This window comes from Leucoraja erinacea, chromosome 6 (assembly GCF_028641065.1).
Source record: "Leucoraja erinacea ecotype New England chromosome 6, Leri_hhj_1, whole genome shotgun sequence".
Classification (NCBI taxonomy): Eukaryota; Metazoa; Chordata; class Chondrichthyes; order Rajiformes; family Rajidae; genus Leucoraja; species Leucoraja erinaceus.
This window is the reverse complement of record NC_073382.1, coordinates 8648802-8660662: the sequence shown is the minus strand read 5'-3', so window position 1 is coordinate 8660662 and position 11861 is coordinate 8648802. Positions and strand designations below refer to the sequence as shown.

Below are 11861 nucleotides of genomic sequence, written 5' to 3'. Positions count from 1 at the left end.
ACTCTCTGAGTAAAGAAGTTCCCCCTCATATTACCCCTAAACTTCTGTCCCTTAATTCTGAGGTCATGTCCTCTTGTTTGAATCTTCCCTATTCTCAAAGGGAAAAGCTTGTCCACATCAACTCTGTCTATCCCTCTCATCATTTTAAAGACCTCTATCAAGTCCCCCCTTAATCTTCTGCGCTCCAGAGAATAAAGACCTTATTCAACCTATCTCTGTAACTTAGTTGTTGAAACCCAGGCAACATTCTAGTAAATCTCCTCTGCACTCTCTCTATTTTGTTGACATCCTTCCTATAATTGGGCGACCAAAATTGTACACCATACTCCAGATTTGGTCTCACCAATGCCTTGTACAATTTTAACATTACATCCCAGCTTCTATACTCAATGCTCTGATTTATGAAGGCTAGCATACCAAAAGCTTTCTTTACCACCCTATCTATATGAGATTCCACCTTCAAGGAACTATGCATGGTTATACCCAGATCCCTCTGTTCAACTGTATTCTTCAATTCCCTACCATTTACCATGTGCGTCCTATTTTGATTTGTTCTGCCAAGGTGTAGCACCTCACATTTATCAGCATTAAAAATAGCTTTATCAGCATTAAAAATTGTAATTAACTACAATTAGGTAACTGACTAATTATATGCTTTAATTTCAGGTCATCCAAGTAAAATTGTTTCATATTTGTTTCAGAATGCTTCAATCTATAATAACTGAAAATTTCATTCAGTTCTCTTAATTTTTAAGAAAGTTATGGGCTTTTGACTGTCCTCGATCACAGCTCTTGAGTTAAGTCAATGGAAAAGCAATAGGGAACAAGATGCTAACTTCAGAGTATGAAAATTGCCATAACCTTTTTAATTAGGTGTCAAATTAAACTTCTTTTTATGCTTTATCTGATGGGATAAATTGCAGACTTGATTTTTAAATTTCAAAATGTTGTAACATTGCTATTCAAAGGTTTACACATCTTCAAACATCCTATTTTTCTAATTAAATTTGTTCAAGATATCCCTGACCTCCAGGATGCAGTTAAATATTCAACTTTGTGTTGATTTAAACATTTATCGAGATATAGTCCCACAGTAACAATCACCCCACTTTTATGATAATTGTGCAATCTCTGAAGATCGATACACTGATGTTATAGGTAGGCAGAGTGTATAATCTGTCAGTCAGTCGCCATGATATTAACGGTGATTGCTGGCTTAAACCAGTTCAACTCAAACATTGATCTTCAAAATGTCAATATACCATGTGCACATGACCTTTAAAATGACCAGAAAAATGAATTGAACTGGAGTAACATTGCACCATATCCTAACGGTATATAAGTGCATGCCTGCTCTTTCACATTCAGCTGTCTCCGCACTGAACAGCAAACATCATGCAGTTCCTGGTTGCTCAACGGCAAAATAATTTCCTAGTTACTGCTTTGACCAAGTATTCTTCTGCAGTGGAGCAAATGGAGCAAACAATCATGTTACCCAGCCTCCTTCAAGACATCCCTATGGAGGGGCACAACGAAACTAAAGATGCTGAAGGTGGATCCCATAACATGTACGAATGCTACAACCTGCTGAAATCCATCAAAAACACTGTGGAAAGCAGCAGGCTACCATCTGAAGACTGGAAACGGAAAATCAACAGTGCCTGGGACTTGGAAAATGAAGATGAGGCACATTTGGAGCAACTTCTCTATACCCACGTGAAGGGCCTCTGCATGGTGTTGAATACATTGACGAACAAAGCCAACACATTGACAAGTCGATACAAGGACAGGATTGGTTTTTGAATCACGTCAAGGTAATCATTCAGCTGACAATGAACAACCAGAAGTGAAGAGCTCTTGAGAGAGAAGATAACTTGTACTGCTTGGCTAAAAGACACATGTTTGAAAGTAAAGACAGAATTGGTAATTCTGCAGAACACTTGGCTGATGATTGTTGGATGCCTTCAGTGAACCACTCACTGCTTTTTACAAAAGAATGTCAATGTTGTGCTGCGTGTATTGTGAATTCTGAACTCATGAGGACTCTACACACCTTCAAATGTGAATCATGAATTATTTAATCTGCAAGAAGCAACTTGGAATTGCGACCTAAGATCAGTATGTACTTTCCAACTGTTACATACAGGAATAACTTTCCTAACAGTGCGTGATCATAAATGTGAACTACTTCCATCATTCTTCATTTATGACAATAATAAAATAATACAAATTATTTCAAATTTGTGCTTATTCTTTTTCGCATTTACCTTGGGGCAAGGAAGGTTATGAGATTTAATAAAGGCAGACAACTATGGGTAGGGAGAAGTGCAGATGCTGGTTTAAACCAAAAACGGACACAAAAGGCTGGAGTAACTCAGCAGGTCAGGCAGCATCTCCAGAGAAAAGGAATAGCTGACATTTCGAAAAAAAAACGGTCTGAAGAAGGGTCTCGACATGAAACATCACCTATTCCTTTTCATCAAAGATGCGCTCTGACCTGCTGAGTTATTCTTCAAGGCAACTATAGATTTAGATAAGGGAGATAGCGAGAAGCTGTTTCTATGAATAAGTGATTCAAGAAATAGGGACACAAGTGATGGGAAAATGTTTCTGGTGTGTGGGGTTTGTAAGGGGATCAACCTTCACTTAAGTGCAGTGTAATGATCTGGAAATCTCTACCACTGCAGGCAATAGAAACAGCTTCAATCAGGGCTTTCAAAACTGAAATTGAATTGATACTTGAAGGAATATAATTTGCAGGGCGATGGGGGGGGGGGGGGGGGGGGGGGGGAGAAGAGAGAACCGAACTGATGAGATTGCTCCACAAAGTGTCACAGACATCTTTGCCTGGCCTTATGATTCTACTGGGTATATTTACAATCTTACAGCCAACATTTAGCTTTTGTATTTTTAACTATTTTAGCAGAGATAAAAGTGGGAAGACTTTAACTTTGGACGTTTGAGAGCAATGGATCTTCTCATAGAAACATTAGGTGCAGGAGTAGGCCATTCGGCCCTTCGAGCCTGGCCATTCAATATGATCATGGCTGATCATCCAACTCATTTCCGTACCTGCCTTCTCTCCATACCCTCTGATCCCTTTAGCCACAAGGGCCACATCTAACTCCCTCTTAAATATAGCCAATGAACTGGCCTCAACTACCCTCTGTGGCAGAGAGTTCCAGAGATTCACCACTCTCTGTGTGAAAAAAGTTCTTCTCATCTCTGTTTTAAAGGATTTCCCCCTTATCCTTAAGCTGTGACCCCTTGTCCTGGACTTCCCCAACATCAGGAACAATCTTCCTGCATCTAGCCTGTCCAACCCCTTAAGAATTTTGTAAGTTTCTATAAGATCCCCTCTCAATCTTCTAAATTCTAGAGAGTATAAACCAAGTCTATCCAGTCTTTCTTCATAAGACAGTCCTGCCATCCCAGGAATCAGTCTGGTGAACCGTCTCTGCACTCCCTCTATGGCAATAATGTATTTCCTCAGATTTGGAGACCAAAACTGTACACAATACTCCAGGTGTGGTCTCACCAAGACCCTGTACAACTGCAGTAGTACCTCCCTGCTCCTATACTCAAATCCTTTTGCAATGAAAGCTAACATATCATTCGCTTTCTTTACTGCCTGCTGCACCTGCATGCCTACCTTCAATGACTGGTGTACCATGACACCTAGGTCTCGCTGCATCTCCCCCTTTCCCAATCGGCTACCATTTAGATAATAGTCTGCTTTCCCGTTTTTGCCACCAAAATGGATAACCTCACATTTATCCACATTATATTGCATCTGCCAAACATTTGCCCACTCACCCAGCCTATCCAAGTCACCTTGCAGTCTCCTAGCATCCTCCTCATAGCTAACACTGCCCCCAGCTTAGTGTCATCCGCAAACTTGGAGATATTGCCTTCAATTCCCTCATCCAGATCATTAATATATATTGTAAATAGCTGGGGTCCCAGCACTGAGCCTTGCGGTACCCCACTAGTCACTGCCTGCCATTGTGAAAAGGACCCGTTTACTCCTACTCTTTGCTTCCTATTTGCCAGCCAGTTCTCTATCCACATCAATACTGAACCCCCAATGCCTTGTGATTTAAGTTTGTAAACTAATCTCTTATGTGGGACCTTGTCGAAAGCCTTCTGGAAGTCCAGATACACCACATCCACTGGTTCTCCCCTATCCACGCTACTAGTTATATCCTCGAAAAATTCTATAAGATTCGTCAGACAAGATTTACCTTTTGTAAATCCATGCTGACTTTGTCCAATGATTTCACCACTTTCCAAATGTGCTGCTATCCCATCTTTAATAACTGACTAGCAGTTTCCCCACTACCGATGTTAGACTAACTGGTCTGTAATTCCCCATTTTCTCTCTCCCTCCCTTCTTAAAAAGTGGGGTTACGTTTGCTACCCGCCAATCTTCAGGAACTACTCCAGAATCTAAAGAGTTTTGAAAGATTATTACTAATGCACTATTTCTGGAGCCACTTCCTTAAGTACTCTGGGATGCAGCCTATCTGTCCCTGGGGATTTATCGGCCTTTAATCCATTCAATTTACCCAACACCACTTCCCGGCTAACCTGGATTTCACTCAATTCCTCCAACTCCTTTGACCCGCGGTCCCCTGCTAGTTCCGGCAAATTATTTATGTCTTCCTTAGTGAAGACGGAACCAAAGTAGTTATTCAATTGGTCCGCCATATCCTTGTTCCCCATGATCAACTCACCTGTTTCTGACTGCAAGGGACCTACATTTGTTTTAACTAATCTCTTTCTTGTCACATATCTATAAAAACATTTGCAGTCAGTTTTTATGTTCCCTGCCAGTTTTCTTTCATAATCTATTTTCCCTTTCCTAATTAAGCCCTTTGTCCTCCTCTGCTGATCTTTGAATTTCTCCCAGTCCTCCGGTATGCCGCTTTTTCTGGCTAATTTGTACGCATCATCCTTCGCTTTGATACTATCCCTGATTTCCCTTGTTATCCACGGATGTACTACCTTCCCTGATTTATTCTTTTGCCAAACTGGGATGAACAATTTTTGTAGTTCATCCATGCAGCCTTTAAATGTCTTCCATTGCATATCCACCGTCAACCCTTTTAGAATTAATTGCCAGTCAATCTTGGCCAATTCACATCTCATACCCTCAAAGTTACCTTTCTTTAAGTTCAGAACCATTGTTTCTGAATTAACAATGTCACTCTCCATCCTAATGAAGAACTCAACCATATTATGGTCACTCTTGCCCAAGGGGGCACGTACAACAAGATTGCTAACTAACCCCTTCCTCATTACTCAATACCCAGTCTAAAATAGCCTGCTCTCTCGTTGGTTCCTCTACATGTTGATTTAGATAACTATCCCGCATACATTCCAAGAAATCCTCTTCCTCAGCACCCCTGCCAATTCGATTCACCCAATCTATATGTAGATTGAAGTCACCCATTATAACCGTTTTGCCTTTGTCGCACGCATTTCTAATTTCCTGTTTGATACCATCTCCAACTTCACTACTACTGTTAGGTGGCCTGTACACAACACCCACTAGCGTTTTCTGCCCCTTAGTGTTTCTCGTGGCATTAGTCATTGTTCAGTGGGCAGCACCCTCAATTCCGACTCGTGCATTGCAGCGCCTCTCCAGAGACTCGAGCATAAAACATTAGACTAACTCTGCAACGCCACACTATAAGAAGCACTGGTTTTTTAATTGAATGTTAAATTGAACCCTTGCTTACCCTTTCTGGTAAATGTTAAATATTCAATACACATTGCAGAGAGCAAAGGAACTTTAGCCAATATCTGGGCCAACATTTGGCTGGTATCCTAATTATTTGTTGCAATACAGTTAGGAATACAACATAATTTGTGAAGCCATGTGATTGCTACACCATCTTTATCACCGCAAATTAGTTATCTTTTAACTTTTAATCATAAAATCTAACTACTATTCACTAGTTGCCAAAAAGTTATAAATCAATGGATATCAAATACAATTTATACACAACATCTAAAAGATCTTTGCGGTATTACTTTAAGGTAATCCAAGTGTTTATCATACAGGCACTGCTAGGAGAGGTTCCAAACATTTTATCTACATCTGATAATACAGAAAAGGAGTATTTCTGGTTATGGATTTAAATAACAGACCAGATGCTTTTCACAGGGCAAAATAAAAGCATTACTACATCCCTAATAATGTATCTATCATGGCATTTGCATATCAGGCCTCCAAAATGTTGGATTTGCAATATTTTACATCTCAGTTCCTTGTCATGGTCCTGCCTTGAAATAATTGGCAACAGGATAGAGACACTGGTCTGAATCCAGGAAATATTTTCCCCAAACTTGTAAAGCATTGGCAAAAGTGCGTAGAAGATTCATAGTTAAAGTCTAAGTCAATTTTATTCATCATGTGCACATTATATGCAGTGAAATGAATTTGCCAGCAGCGATACACTTAAAAAGAACACATAATACACAATAAAATTTAACACGAACATCCACCACAGCATCCTTCACTGTGGTGGAAGGCACCAAGTTCAGCCAGTCCTCCTCCCTTGTTCACCCATGGTCGGGGCCATAGACTTCGCGGCTTGATTGTCCCGAATCAGCGTTTTCCTACAGGCCGCGGCTTCAGGATATTATAGGCCGCAGTCGGAGCTCTTCTCCGGCGATCCCCGGTGAGGGATCCCAGGCTCCCGATGGTAAGTCCACGCCCCGCCACCGGCTAGAAGATCCGCAGAGCGCGGCTTCAGGGTGTTATCAGCCGCGAGCAGGCAGTTGGAGCTCTTCTTCTGTGATCCCCGGCAAGGGATCGCAGGCTCCAGATGGTAAGTCCATGCCACGCCCGCGGCTAGAAGCTCCGCAGACTACAGCCCCATGATGTCAACGACACCAGGCCAGCATTCAGAGCACTCCTCTCTGGCGACTCCCGGCAAGGGTTCGTCCGCTCCGCGGTGGATAGTCGACGTTGCGCCTGCTGCCGATGCTCCGGGAAAGGCCGCTCCAATCCATGATGTTAGGCTGTGAGGGAGGCGACATGGAAAAAGTCGCCTCTCCATGGAGGAGGCAGCTGAAAGCAGTTTCCCCTCCCCCCCACATAATACGTACCGAGAAACACCCAAACTGACTCTAGACACACCAAAAAAAACAAAATAACAAACATACTGTTGGCAGCCGCCTCGCAGCGCCCAAACCGACTATAGAATCATAAAGCACAGAAATAGGCACCTTTTGGCCCACTTCGGCCATGCCAACCATGATGCCTATCGAAACTAATCCCATGTTCCCGATGTTGATGGAGTCCAGAACCAGGGGCCACAGTTTAAGAATAAGGAGATTAAGAATAAGCCATTTAGAACGGAGACGATGAAACACTTTTTCTCACAGAGAGTGGTGAGTCTGTGGAATTCTCTGCCTCAGAGGGCGGTGGAGGCCGTTTCTCTGGATGCTTTCAAGAGAGAGCTAGATAGGGCTCTTAAAAATAGCGGAGTCAGGGGATATGGGGAGAAGACAGGAAGGGGGTACTGATTGGGGATGATCAGCCATGATCACATTGAATGGCGGTGCTGGCTCGAAGGGCCGAATGGCCTATTCCTGCACCTATTGTCTATTTGTCCACCCCTGTTTCTCCAGGCCTTTCTTTTCCAAATACCTCTCCATATATATGCCTTTTCAACATTGTACCTGTATCTGCCTCCACTGGCAGCCTGTTCCAGATAGCCACCACCCTCTCACTCAGATATCCTTTAAACATCTCCCTTCACCTTAAATCTGGACTCTCCTGTCTGGGGAGAAAAATAGACTCTGTCCATCCTACTACTATAAACCTCAAAAGGGTCAATCTCAATCTCACAGGTTACGTTGAGATTAAACCCAGACTATCCAATCTCTCCATAGAACTACAACCCTCCATTCCAGGCAACCTCCTGTAAATCTTTTCTGCATATACTGTTGTTGCCACATTATTCCTTTAGTGTACCGACCGACCAAACCTGTACACAATACTGTAAGTGCGACTGGTGTGCCAACTCTTACACTCAATTCCTTGCCCCATGAAGCCAAGCCCGCTAAATACCTGCTTCACCCACAAGGTTTCTTTGTACACCAATGCTCTTAATGTCCCTGCCATTTACTCAATATGTCCTACCAGGAAATGACAGGTGGAAACAGGGCATAAACCGGTGATTATGAATTTTAATCCTTAGCCATCTCTGTAATGGATGAAAGAAAAATATCATTCACAACATGGCTTTTACAACAATACGATGGAAAATCAAACTAAATTAATTAAAAACTGATCATTTCATACATCACTGTGAAAATCAAAATGTTAGAATTTCACTAACTGAATAGCAGGCGACAAAGGAATATTCAATCTGAGCAAGAAAACCTCAATGTAAATGTGCTCACTGCTCACTGCACCACCGTAAATTGGAGAAGCAGCACCTCATATTTCCCTTGGGCAATTTGCACCCCAGCAGTATGAACATTGACTTCTCTAATTTCGGGTAGTCCCTACTGTCTCCTCCCCTTCTCAGCTCTCCCTCAGCCCACTGGCTCCACCTCATCCTTTCCTCTTTCCTCTTCCTGCTCCCCCACCCCCACCCCACCCTCACATCAGTCTGAGTTTCTCCAGCATTTTTGTCTACCTTCGATTTTCCAGCATCTGCAGTTCCTTCTTAAACATTTTATTCATAGTGATTCCCTTTCTTCATTACTTGCCTTGGCATTATACATTCAAGAAAAGCTTTGGTGAGATCCCTCGAGTTATTTCTGGAAGGGGTGGAATAACTCATTTTACAGAACAAAACTGACTGATCAGTCTAATCTAATTGAAACCTGCTGGTAATTGAAAAAGAAAGGCACAATCAGCTGGATTAACTCAGTGGGTCAGGCAGCATCTCTAGAACATATATAGATTATGTTTCGGATCACGATCAGAACTGTCACCTATCCATGTTCTCCAGAGATTCAACTGACCTGCAGTCACCTCAGCATTTTATATATTTTTTTATATAAACCAGCATCTGCAGTTCCTTGTCTCTTTATTTTACTATGATTAATTGAGGTGACTTTAACAACTAACAAGTGACTGATTGCATCTGTGAGCAAACAGGTGATCGGGTGTAAGTATCCATTACCTGATGATTATTTTACAAGCATGGAAAAATGGTGTATGAAGGAACCTTATGTTTAAATCCCATTATGTCGGTAAATGGATTAGTTTTTTACTAAGTATTGCAATGTGGAGTGACACAATAAAAGCTGCTTGCTTTCAATAAGAACATGAACAACTTGCATCTGCACCCAATCCTATCTACACAGCCCACTCTATAATGATTGGGTCCACACATATTCCACAGCAAAATGAATGCAATGTTAACCTTATGTTGAAAGCAACACTTTTATCTCTTCTGAAGTTTACAGTGTGGAAATTTGTCTGTGAACATTGATTCAATTGGGTTGTACAGCCAAGAACGCAGGTTTGCAGGTACAAGAAAACAATTTGACTGTTCACCCACAGGTTATTCACATCGGGTTACAAATATTTGCTTCAATCCATGCAATGTCTCAGCGTTTGCAATGAATACAAATTATTAAGAAAAACCACCATCTTAAAATGTTCAGTCGCTGTCAGTCTTGTTCAATTTTCATTTTCTGATGAATGCCACGGCTTTTGGTCAGCATCATCTCACTGGGATTTAAAACTGAGCACTGAGGAATAAATCTCATAATTTTACGTATAGAAACATAGAAACATAGAAATTAGGTGCAGGAGTAGGCCATTCGGCCCTTCGAGCCATTCGGCCATTCAATATGATCATGGCTGATCATCCAACTCAGTATCCCGTACCTGCCTTCTCTCCATACCCCCTGATCCCCTTAGCCACAAGGGCCACATCTAACTCCCTCTTAAATATAGCCAATGAACTGGCCTCAACTACCCTCTGTGGCAGAGAGTTCCAGAGATTCACCACTCTCTGTGTGAAAAAGGTTTTTCTCATCTCGGTTTTAAAGGATTTCCCCCTTATCCTTAAGCTGTGACCCCTTGTCCTGGACTTCCCCAACATCGGGAACATTCTTCCTGTATCTAGCCTGTCCAACCCCTTAAGAATTTTGTAAGTTTCTATAAGATCCCCTCTCAATCTTCTAAATTCTAGAGAGTATAAACCAAGTCTATCCAGTCTTTCTTCATAAGACAGTCCTGACATCCCAGGAATCAGTCTGGTGAACCGTCTCTGCACTCCCTCTATGGCAATAATGTCCTTCCTCAGATTTGGAGAGACCAAAACTGTACGCAATACTCCAGGTGTGGTCTCACCAAGACCCTGTACAACTGCAGTAGAACCTCCCTGCTCCTATACTCAAATCCTTTTGCAATGAAAGCTAACATACCATTCGCTTTCTTTACTGCCTGCTGCACCTGCATGCCTACCTTCAATGACTGGTGTACCATGACACCCAGGTCTCGCTGCATCTCCCCCTTTCCCAATCGGCCACCATTTAGATAATAGTCTGCTTTCCCGTTTTTTGCCACCAAAATGGATAACCTCACATTTATCCACATTATACTGCATCTGCCAAACATTTGCCCACTCACCCAGCCTATCCAAGTCACCTTGCAGTCTCCTAGCATCCTCCTCACAGCTAACACTGCCCCCCAGCTTAGTGTCATCCGCAAACTTGGAGATATTGCCTTCAATTCCCTCATCCAGATCATTAATATATATTGTAAATAGCTGGGGTCCCAGTACTGAGCCTTGGGGTACCCCACTAGTCACTGCCTGCCATTGTGAAAAGGACCCGTTTACTCCTACTCTTTGCTTCCTGTTTGCCAGCCAGTTCTCTATCCACATCAATACTGAACCCCCAATGCCTTGTGCTTTAAGTTTGTATACTAATCTCTTATGTGGGACCTTGTCGAAAGCCTTCTGGAAGTCCAGATACACCACATCCACTGGTTCTCCCCCTATCCATGCTACTAGTTACATCCTCGAAAAATTCTATAAGATTCGTCAGACATGATTTACCTTTCGTAAATCCATGCTGACTTTGTCCAATGATTTCACCACTTTCCAAATGTGCTGCTATCCCATCTTTAATAACTGACTCTAGCAGTTTCCCCACTACCGATGTTAGACTAACTGGTCTGTAATTCCCATTTTCTCTCTCTCCTCCCTTCTTAAAAAGTGGGGTTACGTTTGCTACCCGCCAATCTTCAGGAACTACTCCAGAATCTAAAGAGTTTTGAAAGATTATTACTAATGCATCCACTATTTCTGGAGCTACTTCCTTAAGTACTCTGGGATGCAGCCTATCTGGCCCTGGGGATTTATCGGCCTTTAATCCATTCAATTTACCCAACACCACTTCCCGGCTAACCTGGATTTCACTCAATTCCTCCAACTCCTTTGACCCGCGGTCCCCTGCTATTTCCGGCAAATTATTTATGTCTTCCTTAGTGAAGACGGAACCAAAGTAGTTATTCAATTGGTCCGCCATATCCTTGCTCCCCATGATCAACTCGCCTGTTTATGACTGCAAGGGACCTACATTTGTTTTAACTAATCTCTTTCTTTTCACATATCTATAAAAACTTTTGCAGTCAGTTTTTATGTTCCCTGCCAGTTTTCTTTCATAATCTATTTTTCCTTTCCTAATTAAGCCCTTTGTCCTCCTCTGCTGGTCTTTGAATTTCTCCCAGTCCTCCGGTATGCTGCTTTTTCTAGCTAATTTGTACGCATCATCCTTCGCTTTGATACTATCCCTGATTTCCCTTGTTATCCATGGATGTACTAACTTCCCTGATTTATTCTTTTGCCAAACTGGGATGAACAATTTTTGTAGTT

The 11861-nt window shown here is 42.1% G+C and overlaps 1 protein-coding gene across 1 annotated transcript; it reads left to right on the top strand.

Moving 5' to 3' along the window:
• Positions 1 to 1359: 1359 nt before the first annotated feature.
• LOC129697792 (mid1-interacting protein 1A-like) lies at positions 1360 to 2233 on the top strand. The gene has a single exon (XM_055636420.1). The coding sequence runs from the start codon at positions 1396 to 1398 to the stop codon at positions 1801 to 1803; it is 408 nt and encodes a 135-aa protein (XP_055492395.1). The 5' UTR covers positions 1360 to 1395; the 3' UTR covers positions 1804 to 2233.
• Positions 2234 to 11861: the final 9628 nt, after the last annotated feature.